Source organism: Mesoplodon mirus (genome assembly GCF_964341445.2).
Source record: "Mesoplodon mirus genome assembly, chromosome: 15".
Taxonomy (NCBI): domain Eukaryota; kingdom Metazoa; phylum Chordata; class Mammalia; order Artiodactyla; family Ziphiidae; genus Mesoplodon; species Mesoplodon mirus.
Window position 1 is genome coordinate 5443505 of NC_138991.1, and position 20036 is coordinate 5463540.

The 20036-nt window shown below is 56.7% G+C and overlaps 1 protein-coding gene across 2 annotated transcripts in view; it reads left to right on the forward strand.

The window, feature by feature from the left end:
• PMEPA1 (prostate transmembrane protein, androgen induced 1) overlaps nucleotides 1-19646 on the forward strand; it is a 58999-nt gene extending 39353 nt beyond the window's left edge. For both annotated transcript variants that reach the window (XM_082643887.1, XM_082643886.1), the window contains exons 2-4: nucleotides 10243-10397; nucleotides 14929-14982; nucleotides 15457-19646. In XM_082643887.1, coding sequence (XP_082500013.1) covers nucleotides 10287-10397; nucleotides 14929-14982; nucleotides 15457-16005 — 714 coding nt within the window. In that variant the 5' untranslated portion in view covers nucleotides 10243-10286 and the 3' untranslated portion in view covers nucleotides 16006-19646. The remainder of the gene's footprint in view (nucleotides 1-10242; nucleotides 10398-14928; nucleotides 14983-15456) is intronic.
• The last annotated feature ends 390 nt before the right edge of the window (nucleotides 19647-20036 follow it).

The window sequence follows — 20036 nt, forward strand, 5'->3', positions numbered from 1 at the left end:
GGGAAACACCAGGCCCTTGAAAATTGGTAATTGAGAGAAACATCTGCTGGTTTCCAAGGAGCACACGGTGACTCCTGAGTGGTGAGGGCAAGCTTGCGTCGCGTTGTCACCGCATGCTGAAACTCACACACACACACACACACAGGCACACACGCGCCTGAGTCTCTTTCGTATGTTAATTAAGACTGATTAAATTAAATGCTTGTTGTAAAGATACAAGCAATATAGGCATACAAAAAGTAGAAAGGATAGACTCCCTCTTTCAGAAGTAGCCATCGCGAACAATTTGATTTTTATCCTCATTTTTGCTATAAGAATGGGTCCGTGTTATATATACTGTTCCAGCTTCATTATTTCTGCTCAGCAGTAATTGCAAACAGCCAGCCACCATCTGACCTATAGATCAGCCGTTCTCAGCCAGGGGTGATTCTGCCCCCCGACCCAGGGGACATTGGGCTGTGTCTGCAGACGTTTTGGTTGTCACAACTTGGCAGTGACGGTGCTACTGGTATCTAGTGGGTAGAGGCCACGGATGTGGCTAAATATCCTACAATGCACAGACCACACCACAGAGAATTATCCAGCTCAAAACGTCAGTAGTATCAAGGTTGGGAAACCCCACTATAGATTTATGTATCTTTCTAGTGGCCCCATTGTATTCGATAGTGAGATATATATGTATTTATATATTTATACACACACCAGTGTTTGTCTAGTGGGATTGGATGGTCTCTGGTTGTTCACGTTCACCAAAAACCCTGCAGCGGTGTCCTTATACGTATATGCTCTCAGGTCCTTCTGCGCATTTTTCTGTTGGATACCATCCTGGAAGTTAAGATTGCTGGGTGGAAAGGTAGTATGTATTTCAGATTTTGGTAGGCACTGCCATGGTGCCCTCTGAAGTGATTATGGCCATTGACACTGCCACCACGGACAGCTCACTCACCCACGCCTCCTCCCCTCAATTAGCAAAACGCATTTCATTTATTTCAAATAACTTTCCACTGCACCTCCTTGTCCATTGACAGAAACGGCTCTCTCTCCGCAGCTTCACTCCATCCTGCCGATAACTCGCGAACGGTGATTGCTATTTTGCTGACAGTGAGTGTTTAAAGACGTTCGATATCAGTGACAACAGAAAAAAGCAAGTCCCATTAGTTCTTTCCATTTGGATAATAGCAAGAAAGGTAAAAGGCACTGCTTTGTCTCTTCTTATTGAAGGAGCATTTAATCATGAGGTTCTAAAATGATTATACAGGCCTTCTGCTCTCCCTGGAGTTGATTTCACCACCCCGTTCCCACACGCACTTTGAGACCCGGGGCTCACCCATCGCCCAGCTACAGCCCCTTCCCAGGCCACCTCCCAAAAGGTGACTTTGGGATGTGTGGGGTGAAGCCCCAGAAATGAGTGAGGCTCCGCATGCTTCTGCCACTCGGGTACAAGAAGGCAGTTCGCCTGTAACCAGGACAAGGTGTCTTACTAGTTAAAAGGAGACACACACATAAGCAGGATATGTGGGGCTAATGATTTACCATCAACACCCTTTAAACCTGGCCCTGTATTTATTGTCTAATTAATGAACCTTGACTGTAGGGTCCCCTGGGCTTCCGGATGCTTCCACCGCCACTGGGAGAGACTAGAGTGGACCTTCTCTGTTAGGCTGCAGCTGTGAGGGGCTGTAGAGCTGCATCCGGTTCTCCCATCCCGTGATGCTCTAGACCAGAGGAGATGAGTGTAAGAGTTGAGAGACTGATGCCCACATGCTTGGGAGCTCGGGGCGGGGGGCGTGGGGGGCAAGCCCAGCAGGGAGGTGCGTGTGTGTGTGTGTGTGTGTGCATGTTCATGCATGCACGTGTGCACAGGTGCAATCCAGGTGGGGAGAGGGAAGTGGGGGAAAGGGTCAGCTGGGCGAGGAAAGGCTGGAAGTGGTCGGGCAGAGGGTGTGGCTCAGGCGGGAGCGTGGACCATCCCCTGTCGTCCCATTCGCTCTACAACACCACACACTTTCATCCCTGGAGAGGCCGTCAGTCCAGCCAGTGTTGGGGAGAGACAGGGAGCCACAGTCTCACAGGGCAAGCTGCGCATTCATCCACGTGCATCTCCCCTCTCCAGGCGAGGGGAGGCCAGGCCCGGGGACTAGATGACCACCTGGCACCTGGGTATCACCTTGGGCTCCTCAGCCAGAGCCACCTGGAGGGGCCATCAGGCCCTTCCCTGCCCCACCAAGGGCAATCTCAGTGCAGCACCTACTCTCCCAGTAACAGTCAGAGGCTACCCGATGCCTGGGCTCCACTGCCCTCAATCCCAGGCTGAGAGGCTTGACCCAGACCTGCTGCCAGACCCAGGATGACAGCACTTCTGCCAGGAGACACCTGGGAAGCCCCATTACGGGGAGCGGCTGCCTGTTTGGATACTGACAGATGCTTCTTACATCTTTTTCTCTTTTATTACGAATGTAATTACACATGCTCAACAGTGCTGAGTGTGCAGGAGTGTGCGTTACAAGGAAGGGGCCGTCCCCTCTCGGGCACCCACCAGGGTAACCACACCTGTCCCCTGGTCCGTGTAGACGCATGTAGTCATGGGCATATGTATTTATCGCAAGATTCGCTTTTGTTTTAAAATACACACGTTTGTGCTTTTGTAAACAAAGATGGGCTCATCCTATCTGGTGGCTTCTCCTCTTTCTCATGGGGCATCTTTTCGTGTCAGTGCCCACAGATCTGCTGGCCGTGCCTTCCTGGTTGCGTCGACCCCTTGGAGGGATGTTTAAGTGATTCCCAGTGATTCTCCCTTCTCGTGCAAACCTGCAGTGGGCCTTCCTGACCCGCCTCTGTTTACCTGAGAGCACTGCGATCCTTTATTCCACACATTTATTGTGCGTCGGCTCTGGGAAAGGTGCTGGGGACACAGAATGCTCACAGGGTCACTGGACACTGGAATTCGAGGAGGGAGAGGCAGGAAATAAGCGGTTAGACAGGCCGCATGTGGCCTCTGATTAGAGCTGCAGAGAAGAGTGAAGCCGGCATGGGACACGAGGTCCTGGGGACTGGGGCAGGCACTGGTTCAGACAGGATGCTCAGGGATGCTTCCTGAGGAAGTGATATTGGAACAGAGACCAGAAGGCAAGGAGGGAGCGAGCACATGGATGTGGGGAAAGATCATTCCAGGCAGAGGGAGAGGCACATGCAAAGGCCCTCAGGTGGGCTGTGCTGGGACCTTTTACAGAACACAGAACAGAACTCTTATTAGAGCAGAGAGCGAAAGGGAGAGAGTCCCAGGAGAAATGCACGTGGAGATAAATACCCAGGAAGTGATTTGCTTGCTCAAAGGTTCTCTCTTGGAAGTTCTGAGAGATTGTAATTTTGCTCTGCGGAGATGCCCCCAGCTTGCACCGTCCATCAGGTACCGCACTGGCAGAGGGGCCCACTTTGATGCGCCTTCTCCAGCTACTGTGGATTCCACAGCTCAGGTCTGCTAGGGGCAGGGGATAGGTGTGGCCCAGGGCCTGCAGTTCTTGGTCCCCCGTAATGAGGCTTCCCGGGTGGTCCTCCCGCAGAGGTGCTGTCATCCCGAGTCTGTGGCTCCGATTAACTCACGCAGTTCTCACCACAGCCACGTGAAGTGGGGACTGGGTGATCCCTCTCCCCCACCACCACCAGATGAGGACACTAGTGATATACTGAAGGTCACAGTGGTAAGTGGTAAAGTTGGGATGCGGACCCAGGAATCTTGGGGGCAGACCTCGTGTTCTGAGTCTGTACCCTAAATTCTTCCATGAGCAGCAATGCGGGGAGCCCCAGGCCCCTGTGCAAGGCCGGGTCCCCCCGCCCCAGCCAGCCTAGAACTTGTTTGCCCCTAACCCGCAACACCAGACAACAGCAGATAGTATCTCACGGTTATGTGTTCCGGTATCGGGTGCCCAGAGCCCGCCCGTGTGCTTGGCACAGAGTAGGTGCTGGGTAAGCGGTGTGGTCTGTCTTTAAAAAAGAGAAAACTGGCCTAGATTTGCTGCCCACCTCCCAAACCTTAAGAGAAAGATCCATTTTTTACTTACAGATGGTCTTACCCTAAGACATAAAGGTGCGTCAGGGGTGTTTGAAACGGCACCAGGAGCGATCAGAAAGTTATTCCTTTGACGTCTGGTTCAATTTTATTTGAAATTCCAGGGGGGGAAGGAGCTGGGTTCTTATTCAAATGCAGTGGTGGAGGAGGGGCCGCAAATGATGTGGCAGGAACCCCAGGCAGGCTAGGGCTCCTCTGAATGACAATGAGCCCTGCCCCGGCCCGTCGCATCCAGGCAGGCCTAACGAGATTAGATTTTCATAAATTTCAGACAGTGCCAATTCCTAATTCCTCGGCGTACGGCCGGGAGGCCAGACAGGGCTGCCTGCACGGGCTGCTTGTTAACCAGGAAGCACGCTGGCTGCCCCGCCGCCCGGAGCAGACGCGATGGGGGCAGGCGGCGGGGGAGGGGGGAGAGCCGTCTGGTCTGGAGACCTCCCGTGGGCTGGCAGGAGTTGGGTGGACTCTGGCCCAGCTCTCCAGCCAAGGAAGGAGAAAAGAGCTCCAGCACCGGGCTGCCGCCCCGATTATTAACTGGGAACCCAGTGACAGTCGTGCCCACATCACATGGTGAATTCTCCACCAGCCCCACTTACAGCTGGGAAGTGGCCGGACAGGGGTTTGAACCAAGGCTCCTGCGTTTGGTTCACGTTGTGGCTCCATCACCAAGAACAGGGGACCGTCAGCTTGGATGCAAAAGAACTGCATCTTTACCTTAACCAGCCCGAACAGGAACATGGACACCAAACCACAGGGCATCAGCAGCACCTGCGATGTGGTCGCCAGTGGAAACCACAGGCTGCCTATCGCATCGAAACCTGCCGGGTTATATTTAATGTGATAGTATCCCCGGGTCACACGTGTGATCCTGTATATTCTTCCTATGTCACAAGTCTGGTTGAGAGTTTGAGGACTATTTTGATACAGTTGGCTTCCTTTCAAAGCCTGACTTGAGTTTTTATTCAGTTTAATTTTATTTTAAAAATCTCATTCTAAGAGCGCGTCCTGGCTCCCCCAGGTGCCGGAGGAGGAAGCCTCGGAGTCAGGACTGTTCTCTGACTCTTGGTCTGACCGACGATGCTGCCCCTTGGGGGTTTGTGGGAATGAAGAGGGAAGGGCCTGTCCTGGGCAGGTGCTTGGCACTCAGGTAGCAGCAGAGGAGAACGCAGCTGTATCTTTATGCAGTTTCGTGGGAGGTGCCCAGAGCCGCCCTGAGTGCCTGGCACGAGGTCCTTCTAACCATCCTGTGACTCTCCTCCATGCTGGTGGGGAGGTGGTTACTGCTGGCCACGATACTGGCTTCGAGGACACATGACAAGTGATGCTCCAGCAGTCCTGATCCGGCCTGGCGACCAGGCCCACTCCACACAGGTGCCTGGCTTGAACCCACACTGTTCCCGACATTCTGGGGCCATGGCACTCAGGACCGCTGGGTGTGGGGCATCAGCCTAACCTGGCCCTGAAAGTATGGGCTTGGGGGTCTGGGCTCTCTTGGGCTGTGTGGCCTCTGACCAGTCACCTCCCCTCTCCCAGCCTCAGTTTCCCCATCTGTAAAGTTGATGGCGGGGGTCATGTTAGAATCTCCTTCACAGAATGCTGGTGAGGGTTCAGTAAGATGATGCCCGTAGGTATTCGGGCTGTGCCTGGCCTTGAGGGGGCTCTCGGCAATGCTGCCTCTCTCACTAGTGTCGCAGGGGCTGGGAGAGGATCAGAGATGCCCGTGCACACGTCTCGACGTGACTGCGTCTGTCTCTGGAGGAGAAGACAAAAGGAGGGTCAGGCCGCTCCAATGAGGCAGACGAACCTGTTAATTTGAAATTATTCACGAGGAAAGAAGACACTCAAATTAGAATGACCTTACTTTGCATGTGGAAGATGGGCTTGGCCACCTCCAAGAGCCTGCCGCATCCATCACCCACCCCAAGGGGGAGATTATGAAGAAAAATGGCAGGACCTCTCCCCCACCCCCACCCCCCAACAGCGCGCGGACTTGACGCCCAGAACAGAATGAGGGAAATGTGATGTTTCCTCCCCAAAGGCTCCTGTCCTCGGCGCAGGTCCTTGGAGCAGAGACCAGTGCCCAGAAGTCCAGCCGCCACCCTGGGTGATCTTTCTGGACTGACCCTGGGGCAGAGGCCCGTGAGGCGTGCTCAGCGTTTCCAGGGCATCGGCCTGGGTGAGGGGTGCCTGTTGTCCCCAAAGGCATGTTGGGAATTGTGACAGGATCACGTGCTGTTTTCTGCCCCATCCTGAGCTCTTGACATCTATTATTTCATCCCCCCGGGACCTCACAGGGGTGCATATGCCCAGGGTCACACAGCTAGTAGCTGGCAGATGCAGGAAGACAGGACTGGGCATCCTCAGAGGTATTCCCAGTGTGGGAAGGGGAAACTAACAGGTGCTTTGGGAACGCTGGGAGAATTTAGCAGAGTTTCCCCTTCTCGCTCCCTGAGGGACCGGCCCTGCCCTTTGATCTAGAGCAATTTCTCCCTATGCCTCGGTTTGCCCATCTGCAAAATGGCAGTGGTGATGGCTGGCACCTCACAGACTTGGGGGAGGCGGGCTCCAAGCAGGGCCGTGCGTGTGTCGTACACATTAGCATCCTGACTGTCGTCCCAGTGAGTAGTCGCCATGGCAACCGGGAGCTTGGGCTGTGGACCAGCCCGCCATCTCCTCTTGCTCTAGTCTCCCTTTGTCTGTGACCAGGCTTTGCTGTGAGTCCCATGGTCACAGGAGACTTGAGCTGAGTGGGGGGCAGTGGTTGGACCCACGCTTTCCACCACCGTGCTGGGCACTTGGCCGCATGTCCAGCAGGATCGGTGTGGCTCCACATCTTGGGGGCTCCTCTCTTGGCTGGAACTCCCGAAGCTGCCCGTCCTGCAGGCTTTGGCCTGCTCGGTACTTTCAGAACTCTAGAATGTGTTGCCGACGTTAAGGCCCAGGCAGTTCTGGGGAGATGGGGAGGTGTGGCCGCACTGGGCCAGCCTGCCTGGGGGCTGTCCTGTTTGGCCCGCTGGGCTTTCAATTAGCAGTGCCTGTCTAGAGTGCCCTGTGGACCTGGTGAGGAGGAGCTCCTGCTCGATTAGTGATGCCTGCTGTAGGAGCAGGATGGAGGAGTTGGGTACGAATGCTGAAACCCAGGCTGCCCACAGGGGCCAGGCAGATGCTGTCAAGCAGAATGGGGGCCCAGGTGGAGCTTGGGGCCAAGTGGACAGCACAGCCTGTGTAGTGAGGGTGGCTGCCTGCAGCTCTGTTCCTTTGAGTGGGGGCAGGGGACTGTGCATGCAAGTGTCCTCAGGTCCCCAGTTTGCCACCGTTCCCAGCAGGTCCTTTCCAATGCACTTCCCGGAGAGGTGGATTCCTGTCACCCGAGGCAGTGTCTCCCGGAAGGAGCACCCTGAGAGTGAAAGTTCACTGTGGTGTTGTCGGCGGGACCAGAGTCCCCTCACCCCATGGCCAAGGTCAAAACACCCAGCCCAGGGTGTTCTCTGCCTCATGGGTTGAGGTGAATCACCTGCCAACCGGGGGGACCTCTCCTGCACCCCTCAGTGCCCCCCCCCCAAGTCTGTGTCTGCACGGCCCGGAATACCCAGCTCGGTCCTGCTCGACCCTCTCTATTCAGGTTTACGGGTTTGGGCCGTCCTTGTTTTGCCATGGCTGGAGTGCTGCAGAGCCCCCCACTATCCGTGGTCACCTTGAGGGAGTGCTCCCCGCGTGCCGGGCATGTCACCCTCGCACCACCTCCTCCACACAGGGAAGTTGGGATGGATTCAGCGAGTCAGGGTCCCAGAGCCAGCCTGGGGGTCCCCTTGGGGACCTGCCGAGGGGTCTCGGGAGCCCGCAGGAGTCTCCCTCCTCCTCTGGCCAAGACCCCAGGCCTTTGGCTTCCAGAATAGAGCCTAGAAATGATTCGTGGTTTCTCTTTTTCTGAGCGTTTCCCCCTCTCTTCTCCCAGGTGGATGTGCACAAGGCTGTGGCCCAGGGACCAGGGTGGTCACATTGGCGCTTTCGGCACCCTTGGCTCCTTCCTGGGGGTGACGCTTCACTCTGGGCCCCGGCCCCCAGAAATCAGGTCCTCCTGCCCTTTTGGGGTCGGGAGAGCTGTGAGGTTTGTTCACACCCGCTCAGCCTGCTGGGGCCTCATCCACGGCTCCCCTACCAGCCCTGTTGCCTCGGCCGCTGGGCAACACCGGGAGGAGGGCAGAGGTCTGGCCAGGGCCCTGCAGGCCGCCGGGGCCGGGGACAGAGACAGAGGCAGCGCACACCTCCCTTCCTGCAGGCCCGGGCGGGCAGGGCGCCTGGAGATGGCAGGGGGAGGGGCAGAGAGGTGCCCCCCCCCAGGTCCCCGGCGGGGTGAAGAGTGCACGGCCTGGGGGGAGCGGGTGCAGGCCTCTCTGAGGGGGGCCGTGGGTGTTGCACAAAGCCAGCCTCTGTGTCTCCTGAATGGGCAGCTTTATCCCGGGCCCTAGCGGATGGGCCCTGGACCAGCCCGTCTGGGGAGGCGAGAGGTGTGGCCACAGTGATCGGGGCTGATGCCAGAGACCTGGCCTTTGCCCAACCCAGGCCCTGCCGTCCTCCTGGCAGGAAAGCGAAGGAACCCCTCAGAGGGTTTGAGGCTTGTCCGATTCCCCGCTAGGTGGGGCACGGCCTTCTGGGGCCCGGGAAGGACTCACCAAAGTCCCTGGCTACTGCATCCTCCTTCCTGGGCCCCCCAAGGCGAGGGAGGGATGCAGCTCCACACGGGCCGGAGCCAGGGCCCAGGCTCCAGATCGAATTCCCGGGTGCAGAGGCGGCCGTCCAGTGCGTGGTCGAGCGGGGGAGCCAGCAACGCTGGGCCCTGGGGCTACACGAGTCTGTCACTAGGCCTGAACCTGGGTCCCCTCACCTGCAAGACGGGATGATACCAAGTACCCGTGTGTACGCTCAGCCCCGAACAGAGGTCCTCAGCCCCGGCAACCTCTTTGTCGCGGGGTGCCCTGTGCCCTGTAGGATATTAAGCAGCACCCTGGCCCCGCCCTCTCGGTTCCAAGAGCGCCCCCAGTTGTGACAAGCCACTAGTGTCCCCAGACATCGCCACGTGTCCCCTGGGGGTTAGACTAACCCGACTCACTGATGGCCTCACGCAGACATTGGCACAGCTGGGCAAAGGCTTGACGTGGTGGAGGAAGGTGGGCGTCCTGCAGAGCCCAGGGGGAGAGAAGGGGTGGCCGGGGCGCCGGAGAGGACGTGCGGGCGGGCTGCGTGTGGAGGAGCTTCCGCGGCTGTACCAGCAGGGACGCCCACCGGGATGCACCGATCTCCCGCGGGACACCGAGGCTGGCGGCAGGAGGGCTGGCCCTCGCCGGGTTTGGCAGGGCCCCGCTTGAGCGACCCACGAGCGACACGGCCCGCCGCGCTCCGCCCGCCTTCCAGTCCCCACCTGCGGCCCGCCCCCGCCCCCCAGCTTCCTTGCGTCTCCCCGGGGGGGAAGAAGAGCTGAGTCAGTGGCCCTGAGCTTGAACCGGTGGCCCTGGGGAGCCCTCCGCTAATTGCTTGTTAGCGGGGGAGGGGGGCCTTCCGGATCGTCCGTGGGCGGCCTCAGGCTGGGGGAGGCCGGCTGCGCCCCCTCTGCCGCCCTGTCCCTGCCCAGGTCCCCGGCATCTCGCCCGCCGCTGCTGGGGACTCTGCTGGCACCGGGCACGGCCAGCTGCCGCGCCGCCCGACACGGACCCGCTCGAGTCAGCAGAAACCACCCGACTCCGGCAGGATCAAAATAACCTCCTTCCTTTTCCAGCACTTGAGGGTTTTTCCGCCTTCTGGGGGAAAAACAAAACAAACCCGAAGAGAAGAAATGAGAGCTTCAGTGTTTGCAGCCTCCCGGAATGTGGGTTTTCTGAGGCCTCTTCCCGGCGGTGGCCGGCACACACTCTGTCCCGTGGAGGGTGGTGTGTCTTTGTGCGTCTCGTGTGTATGATAGATGTGTCTGTACGTGGGTGTGTTATCTGTGTTCGTTTGTGTTGGGGTGTGTGTGGGTGTGTAGGGGTGCTGGGGGTTTTGTGTATCAGGTGTGCATGTGTGTGGGGGTGTGTGGATGCTCAGATGCCCTGAGCCTCTGCCTGCACCGGGGCCCCGAGGTCTCACGTGTCCCCTTGGTCTCACATGTCCCCTTGGTCTCACGTGTCCCCTTGGTCTTGCAGCGGAGCTGGAGTTCGTTGAGATCACCATCATCGTGGTGGTGGTGATGGTGATGGTGGTGGTGATCACGTGTCTGCTGAGCCATTACAAACTGTCCGCTCGCTCCTTCATTGGCCGGCACAGCCAGGGCAGGAGGAGGGAAGACGCCCTGTCCTCGGTGAGTGTCTGCCCTCCCTGAGCTTCCGGGGGGCCCGCGGACGCCGCTGATCAAGTGCCCACAGTGTCAGGGTCCAGTGCTCACAGGAACGGATGGCAGGGAGACAGTCTGGGGGGAGGGGGGAGGGGAAGGGCTTCTAGGTATAGGCAGTGACCCAGATGGAAGGGAGCCCGTGGACCAGTCCATGCGGTGGGGCTTTGGTCCCCAGATCCATCCATCCATCCACCCATTGGACAGACATCTACTGAGCACCCTCTGTGTGTCTAGAACCCTCCCAGGCATTGGGGGGAGATAGCTTCGAGCAGGTCGCAGGGGGTTGCTGCCTGATGGGCTGGATGTAGACAGACAGGAGTGCCGGTTGCTCCGAAGGAAGCTGAAAGGAGTCACTGGGAATCCCAGAGTGGCTGGTTTACCCAGGACAGTCGAGGTGAGCCCCTGAGGCCGAGCTCTGAAGGGAGAAACAAGGGTGGGGTGCAGAGGGGGTGAGTGCAGAAGGGTGAGAACGACAGAGGCGGCACGGTCCTTGCTGTCCCTACAAAACTGCAGTTTGATGTGTTACTAGAATTGTGTGCCCTGTTGGCCATTCTGGAAACCCAGGAATCTCCCCACAAAACTCCACAAACTGGGGCAGATGGAGCAGCTCCCAGCGGTTTGGGACCTCGCCCTCCTCCGGACCCGAGCACCCACGTTCCCCTCATTCACCTGCACCTTCGGTGCCACCCCTGCCCGCCGCTCCGTGTTCCTCAGCAGATGGACCAGGGGGCGGTGCAGAGTCCAGCACTAAACAGTTTCCATCTCCACGCCTGTGAGGTGTAATTTAACAACCTGGACAGGAGTAGCTGTCTGAGGGACGGGCTGCAGATGACATGGAGAGGGGGACCCGTGGGCGGCCCCGGGGCTGTGCAGGGAGCACATCTCTGAGCCCGTGTTCACCGGGCGCTGGGGGGAAGCGGCAGCGGGCATGGCCTCCCGGCTCTGGGGGACGCCTGGGGCCGGCGCTGGTGCCCAGATTCTGTGGGACTGAGCTGAGTCAGGCTGGCAGGCCTGTCCCTAGCAAATTTGGGCATCTCCGCTTGCGTCAGGCCTCAGTATGTCACCAGGTTGCCAGGGCAAGGAGCATCCGCTCTGGTCCCTGTAACGGGAACACTGGGTGCCCCAAATCCGAGGCCCGGTGTGTCCGGAGGACACTTGGCAGCTTCCTGCAGGGCTTACCTGCGTGTTTATTTGCTGTCGCTGTTGCCTGAGTGACAGTGCCACCAGCGGCACTGCCACATCCACGCTCAGTAATCCCTCCCACATTTTACAGAGGAGAAACTGGGGCTCAGAGAGGTGGGAACATTTGCCTAGGGCCACACAGCTTCTAAGAGACAGCTTGAAGAGCCCATGACCCGTTTTGTCCCACCTCGGATGCTGGGGCAAGCTTTGGACAAATGAGAAGACATCAGCCCGGTAGCCGTGCTCCAGGGTGGGGCATCCTACCCCCTCTGAGCCTCAGTGTGTGCATCTGTAAAATGGGTGGAGCGAGGCTTTCTCCTTCTTACCCTGCATGGTCACAGGGAGGGTGAAGTTAGCGGAGGGAGCTGGGGAGATGGCAGAGGTTCCAGCGTGAAGGACCCTTGCCACCATAGGGGGCACAGCCCTGTGGGCAGCACTGGGACTTCATGCCCAGATGAAGGTCAGGATTCGGGCTCTGGTTCCTGAACATCTGAGGTTAAAAGAAAGTCCCCCCTGCCCCCCTGCCCCCAGCCGACTTCTACCAGCCACCTGCACGGGCCTCCGGGGATGCCCAGCTGGGTAAACATGGAGGCTTGTTAGACCTGAAGTACGTGTGGCGGCTCCCCTGGGGCCCCTGCCAGACAGGGCGTGTCTGAGGAGTCTCGGGCGCCCATGACCTCCCAGAGAGACCCAAACGCAGCAGCCGCCCTCTGCTTGGGGCTGGGCCCGCCCCTGGCATGGCTGTCCTGCCGTGGCCCCTTTTCAGGGAGAACCTCTGGGAGTTCATTTCCTCATCTGTCAGAGGGTGGGGCTCAGGTGCAGGTAAAGCCCTGTGGCCCTGGGACCTCACTTCCCCGCCTAATGCTGCTCCCAGAGAAGCTAGAAAATACTGCAGGGGTTCAGACTGTGGCTCGGCGTCTGCAGCTGAAGGCAGGGCGGGAGTCATCCAGGTCTAGATAGACCAGGGCTGGGTGCCCACTCTGTGAATCAGGTTTCTGGTCTCATTCCCATGGTCTCTTCCGTGGCTGCAGTTGCCCTGCAGCAGCCTTCTGGGTGGTGTCACGGACCGTCTGGCCCTTTATGGAGCCAGTTTGCATACCCCTGATCTAGATGGGGAAGCCATGGGCAGCTGGACGAACTCTCCAAGGAAGCTTTTAGAAAGAGAAGGAGGTGTCGGGGAGTGGAGTGGGGGTGAGAGAAGGAGCTGCCAGGAACAGCCCTGTGGGCACTGGCACCTGGAAAGGCGTCAGGGCCATTCACTGAATTAGAGAACAAGGTGAGTTAAGACAAGGCCTGTGGGCAGGTGCAGTGCAGCCAGCTGGAGTGCGGGTTCCTCACAGCAGGGCCAGGCTGATACAGGAGCTGAGATGCTGTGGGAGCCTGGGGAGGGGCATCCGGCAGGTGGGAGGGTCCTGGAGGCCTCCCTGGAGGAGGAGGTGACCTCCAGGTGCACAAGTTAGGGGTAGTCAGGTGACAAGGATGGAAGTGATTCTGGGGTCTACGGCGGGGCCTCCCAAGCAGTGACTGGTATATTTTCCTAAGCACTGTGGGTGGAGATTCCCCGGGCTAGGGCTCGACGGAGGGCTGGGGGGTGGGCAGTGGTGGGAAGACGTTGTGGGGACCTCGAACAGAGGGCCTCCTAGGGGGGTTTTAGGCAGGGGCCCGTCTGGGTCACATGTATCCAAGCTGACCTTGGCTGCTTGCACCCCTCCCCAGGACTCCCGACTTGAATGGGGAGCAGGTGGATGTCCCCCCATCTGCTTCCTGGTGCTCACATGGACTGTGCCAGGGGCGCGACTGGGGGCCACAGAGCCTGCCAGGGTCGGCTTGAGCCCGAATGATTCTGGAGGCGGTGGGTGAGGTTTGGATCCCAGCACTGCCCCCTACCAGCTGGACCAGCTCGGCTTAGCCACCCGACCTCAGCCTTGCAGGTTTTGTCAGAAGAGTTGAATTAGTGCTTTAAAGAGCGTAGCACAGTGCCTGGCACCAAGGCGTTCCTAATATCAGTAACAGAATGGCCCTTGATGACCATTTTAACAGTAATAGTGTATGTCTGCCCGCTGTATCCCCACGCCTGGAATAAACTAGACCCCAGTGAGTCTTTGTGGGGTTAAGTGCTTTCCTGATGGAACAGTTTTGAGAGACACAGAGCTCCCCTAGTGGCCATGTAGGAAATTACAGCCCTCCAGGCAATTCCTCCCCAGACTGCTGGTGAGAATCACCTTACAAGGGAGCCCTCAAGAAAACATGTCCCCCAAAAAACTCTGGGGTGATAGATATGTTCATTATCTTGATTGTGGTGATGGACTCCTGCTATATACCTATGCCGAAACAACCAAATTGTATGCTTTGAATATGTACAGTTGATTATATGTCAGTTACATCTCAACAAAATTATAAAGTTGAAGGAAGGAAGGCATCCCTCCCCATAGGCCCGGGCCTATCCATGCGTATCACCGGAACAGAAGTGGTGCTGCCTGACTGCATGATTAACTCTCCTGTATTTCTTCATCTATAAACTGGGCCCCCAATAACGGGGGCAAGACAGACTATAGCAAGTGCTAAGTAAATACACGGACAAGGTGATTACAGATACGACAGACGCGTTGAAGGAAATAAGCAGGTGACGGGATGTTTAATGGGAGAAGGCCCTTTAGATAATGGTGCTAGAGAAAGCCTGCGGTGGGCGCTGGAATTGAAAAGCGAGGAGCCAGCTGTGCAGTGGGGCAGCCAGTGCAAAGGCCCTGTGGTACACAGCACTCCCACGCACTAAATTGCGGGCCAGCGTGACAGGAGGGAGAGTGGTGGTGGCACCCAGCACTGTCCTAGGCTCACCGAGGGTCGCGTGCACCCCAGGGGCTTTGCATGCTCGCCTCCTTCAGTTCTTCGACAGATACTGCAGTTATGCACGTTTTCAGATGCAGTAACTTGACCGAGGTCGCACAGCAAGTACCTAGGCTTTCTTAGGAGCCGGTTCACCAGTTCATTTGGATGTGTTCTAAGGCCCACGGAAGCCTGCTGGAGGGTTTTGAGAAGGAGGGACCCACGAATCAGATGTATGTTTTGGAAAGTGTGAGTTCGGAGGATGCATTTTCGGGGGGCAGCCTCGGGAGCCGGGAGATCAGCGACTAGGCGATTGTGTCATGTCCGAGAGAAACGTCCAGGCCCGGGCTGGGGTCACTGCAGTGGGGCTGAAGAGGGGGATGGGTGCAGCATCTCATGCCGAGTGGAGGCTCTCAGAGTCCACGCCAGGCCGCCCCTCTGCTCTCCCACCTCTGCCCGTCCCGCTGACCCTGTCCTCTTCCTCCCCATACAGGAAGGATGCCTCTGGCCCTCGGAGAGCACGGTGTCAGGCAGTGGAATCCCGGAGGTGAGACCCAGCGCCACTTCCCCTCCACCACTACCCTCCCCTCCACCACTACCCTCCCCCCACCCGCCTGCCCCCGCAAGGCTGCTGTAGTGGACGCCGAAGGCCCCCTGCCCAGTATCTCCCCTAATCCGGACCGGAGGCACCTCCCCTGCCAGTAGAGTGGCTACAGGAGGCCCACACCTTCCCTTCTCTGAAGAATCCTCCTTGGTTGCTGGGATCGTCCCTACTGGGACATCATACGCTCCCCACCCCCAGGGAACAGCCCTCAGTATCTGCGACACCGAAGGACAAAGGCTGCCCTCTTCCAACTGTGTGACGATGTTCACACACCAGGGCTCGCCAGTCATCAGGGGGCTGAACCCTGGGCTTGGCTCCTTCCCCCCGCCACCCGGCGGCCGTCTCTCCCTTTCCCCAGAGAGCAGAGTCACAAGGGCCCTGCCGCTGGGGGACCCTCACTCTGCTCTTCCCCTCCAGCCGCAGGTCTACGCCCCGCCCCGGCCCACCGACCGCCTGGCCGTGCCCGCCTTCGCCCAGCGGGACCGCTTCCACCGCTTCCAGCCCACCTACCCATACCTGCAGCACGAGATCGACCTGCCGCCCACCATCTCGCTGTCGGACGGGGAGGAGCCCCCGCCCTACCAGGGTCCCTGCACGCTCCAGCTGCGGGACCCCGAGCAGCAGCTGGAGCTGAACCGGGAGTCGGTGCGCGCGCCCCCAAACAGAACCATCTTCGACAGCGACCTGATGGACAGTGCCATGCTGGGCGGCCCCTGCCCTCCCAGCAGTAACTCGGGCATCAGCGCCACGTGCTACGGGGGCGGTGGGCGCATGGAGGGGCCGCCCCCCACCTACAGCGAGGTCATCGGCCACTACCCCGGGGCCTCCACCTTCCAGCACCAGCAGAGCAGCGGGCCGGCCTCCTTGCTGGACGGGACCCGGCTGCACCCCGCACACATCGCCCCCCTGGAGAGCACAGCGGCCTGGGGCAAAGAGAAGGATAGACAGAAGGGACACCCCCTCTAGGAGTCCCGGGGGGCCAGGGCCGGGGCCGCAGTAGGTAAAACAGCAAAACACTCCGCACTTCTTGAAAGAAAAGAGAGAGGAGGATGGGGCGACACACAGGAAACTGCGACGCATGACCATCCTCGCCCCACCTCTCTGTGTATAAATATTTACATGTTCTGTCTGGTCTGAATGCACAAGCTAAGAAAGCTTGCAAAAAAAACCATGTTTCTTTGTTGAGCTGTGTCTTGAAGGCAAAAGAGGGAAAAAAATTCTACACTAGTCTTTTCTGTTTCTAGTTGAGCTGCGTGCGTGAATGCTTACTTTCTTTTGTTTGTTTATGATGATTTCACTTAACTTTAAAGACATATTTGCACAAAACCTTTGTTTAAAGATCTGCAATATTATATAAATATAAATATATATAAAATAAGAGAAACTGTATGTGCGAGGGCAGGAGTATTTTTGTATTAGAAGAGGCCTATTACAAAAAAAAAAAAGTTGTTTTCTGAACTAGAAGAGAAAAAAAAATGGCCATTTTTGAGTGCCAACTCAGAAAGTGTGTTATTACCTTGTAAAGAAAAAAAACTACAAAGCAGGGGTTTAGAGTTATTTATATAAATGTTGAGCTTTTGCACTATTTTTTAATATAAATATGTCAGTGCTTGTTTGATGGAAACTTCTATCAACGTCTGTCGAGACTTTTAAGGGAGAAATGTTGGAATTTCACGGTGGACGTCAGGCAGAGGGTGGGCTCCACGCTGAGTCTGGAGAGAGGCTCCCAGAGGGGCTGATTTCCTGCAGAGTGGAAGCTTCTGTCTAGTGATAGGTTATTACCTCGTTATACATTCCCTCCCGAAGGAGACGCATTTTTTCCCCTCTGGGCCAGGACAGCCTTTGGATCGCAAAGAAAATAGGAAAGTTACTCGAGGCCCCAAGTTCCAGGAGGTGGGCTTTGCTCTTCCCAAAATGAAGATAAACTGTTACTGAAGGAATCTTAGTATTTTCTCCTCTTTTCTGAACCACGAAGGTCCCTGTAGGAAGGGGCTCGCTAAGGTGCTCCCTGCCCCCTGCCTGCCTTGCCAGGGCCACGCCAGAGGCGGTTAGGTGGCTCGTGCGTGCAGGATGCTTTGGTGATTCAGCTGGCTCCAGGCTCTACCGGCTGAGGTGGGTGCAGCCCACTGGCATATAGGAAAGGCCCAAAGGACTAGCAATGTGACCTCATCCCTGTCTTTATGTATTGATTCTCACGTAACAGGCCCATAACCAGAAGACCAGAGATGAAAAAGTGACATGCCCAGGTTTCTCCCAGGACACTGCAAAAGGGTTAAAACAAGAAAGACAGTCAAACCAACGCGAACTCGAGCTTTAGGTTGTAGAAGCAGAATTCTTTCCCTTCTCCTCTCTTTCGCATTTCATTCCCTTCCCCGTGGAAACCATCGTTTTTGATGTGTTTATGTATCTGTGTTTTCATAAGCGTCTTCATCAGACACAACTCTTGTTTACCAGGGATTTACTGAGTAGATGTCGGCGGGACCCCTTGCTGGTGGCGTGTGTGTGTGCAAGTAGAGAAGGCGGGGAGAGAGTGGAGTCGGAGTCCTCCCTCCCACCAAGGGTGGGCTAATACTCCATGGGGTGACGCCCTTAGCAGGAGAGCAGGCCACCCTGCCCCTTGCATCCCACGGAGGTGTCTTTTCATCTTCGGCAGAATGCCAACTAGCCGGTTAACATAAGAGAAAGGTATAAGAGGCAATAAGTATTGATTTTAAACAACTTTTTTATTACTTGAAAAAAACTCGAGAACAGTTTTGAAGTTCTGATCATTTGAACTCTATTTCTATACGTACCTTTTAAGACCATGGTGACCAATAGATGACCGAGGTGTCTTGAGTGTCCGCTCACCAGCCTGGCAGGAAGTTCTGGTACCTTGACAATAAAACCTGCCTCTCCGTGGGGTCTTCAGCCTAACCTTTGCCTAACCTTTGCTTCTCTCTCAAAGATCCTTTGAAAAGGTCATTCATGCAGAGACATCCATAGAGTTTGTCCTGAAAGGTACAGGGACACATTTATAGATAAAGTTTAAAAAAAAAAAAAAAAGTTCGTTCCTTTATGTGAAACGTCTCCCTAGTGCCTTACTGAGAAAGTGGTTGACCCCTTTTGTCCCCCGGCAGCGGCGTTCCTGGACAGCGCCCTGCTCACCCGGGCCCGGCCTTCCCGCTCGTGGTGGACAGAGGGCTACTGCTTCTTTAAAAACATCCCTATCGCCTCGTGCCGTGTCCCGCCCACCGCCCTCCACCCTGGATGTGCCTCCCTTGGGTCAGGCCACCCCTCCTGCCCCTCCAGCCTCTTGTCAGTACTCGTTTATCTCCCACCTGAGTCACAAACCTAGACGTGGACCTTGTTTGTGTGAGTAGCGTAGCAGCAGACGAAAGCCAGGCCGAAGTGTTCCCGGGGTCCTCGAACCAAACCTTGAGTCTCATTGCTGGGTGGTGCGGTCTGCCGTTGCCATATGAGCAGCGAGGTAGAAGAAGGAAGCAGGTGAGGGGGTTACTGACCTCAGCTGGCTTGAGGGCAGAGCATGCTCCCCACGCCCCCATTACGCCCCAGGGTGGCAGTCCAGGCCTCAAGGCCGCCGCATCGTCCCTGCGTTCCTTGCCTAGCGGATGACGGTTGCAGAAGTCCATGGTGGAGCAGCTCGTCAAGGCCAGGGCACCTCCCAAGAAAACCATGGGGTGTGTCTCTGCAAAGCTCTTGGTTTCTCTGCTGGACCCAGAGCCCTGAGGGTACACTCCTTCCTCTAGGTGTTGGCTGTCGTGTCCTTACCTTCGAAAAGCCTTTGAGCATCCCTCGGGAGGCCCCCTTTCTTCAGTAGAAAGTTGGTTGGTGGGGGCGGCCCTTGGCAGTGGCTGGTTGGAGGGGGACCAGGCTGGGCTCAGAGGAGGTGGCAGAGCTTGGCTTCCTCGAAGCCTCTCATTGTTCCCCTGCTTGTCCATCATCACATTTCCTCCGGAGGAAAACTCCTTCCCCCGCCAAGCCCAGGTCTACACAGGCGGACTTAGTAAAGTGCCCTAAGAGCCGTCCACGTCCCCGTGTTTTGGCCAGGAGCTGAGAGCGACACCTCCCCACGGCTAGCAAACACGGGGGCAGGGCGAGGACCGAACCATTCCCAGTCCTTGTCTGTCTGCTCTGTGAATTGTACTTTTCAGAGAATTTTCTTTTCGACATGCAACACCAAGCTTCCAGATCCATAAAACATCCTGATGACAAAGGAGAGAAAATGTTTCGTTTTGTTTGGTTTTCCGGAAACTGCGCTTCAAATTCTGCTGTACTATAGAGCTCAGAAGGACCTGCTGCGTTCTCGTTTGCCTGCCTGGTTCCATGGTGGTTGTGCTGATGGTGACGCTTTCACGTTGCTCCCTTGGCGTTGGAACCGCTCTCTTTCGCAGCCCTGTTTCCCAAGTTTTGTTCAAGTTACACGTATGTAAACTCTCCGTGGCACGCTGGGTGCGGCGCCCGCGTTGCTGCTGCATAAGACTCTGTATTTGGATGCCAATCCACAGGCCTGATGAAATCGCTTGTTGTGTATCAATAATCATTAGTGGCAATGATGACATTCTGAAAAGCTGCAATACTTATACAATAAATTTTACAATTCTTTGGAACGAGGCTCTTTCGCTTTCTTGGGCTGCATTGCTTTCCCCCTACCACCCCATCGCCCTCAGCACCAACACTTGGATGCCTTTAGTGGGAAGGAAGCAATCCCTCGGAGCTGCTGTGTGGCTTTGAGCAATTCCATCAACCTCTCTGTTTTAATTTAGGCAGCATTCAGGGAGCCCAGTGAAAACACTTGCACAGGCAGGGGGTGCATTGGGTGACATTGGGGTAAAAGAGTTTGCAAAATACTGCATACTTTTCCCCCCACTTGGGATGTCATCCACCGTGGTATGATGAAAGCTCTGGTAAGGGCTGCAAGAAAGAAACTGTCTTAAATGGGGCTCTTCCAGAGACGTGGACTTGTGTGAAGGGATGTATCAAAGTTCTGCTCCCAGGGG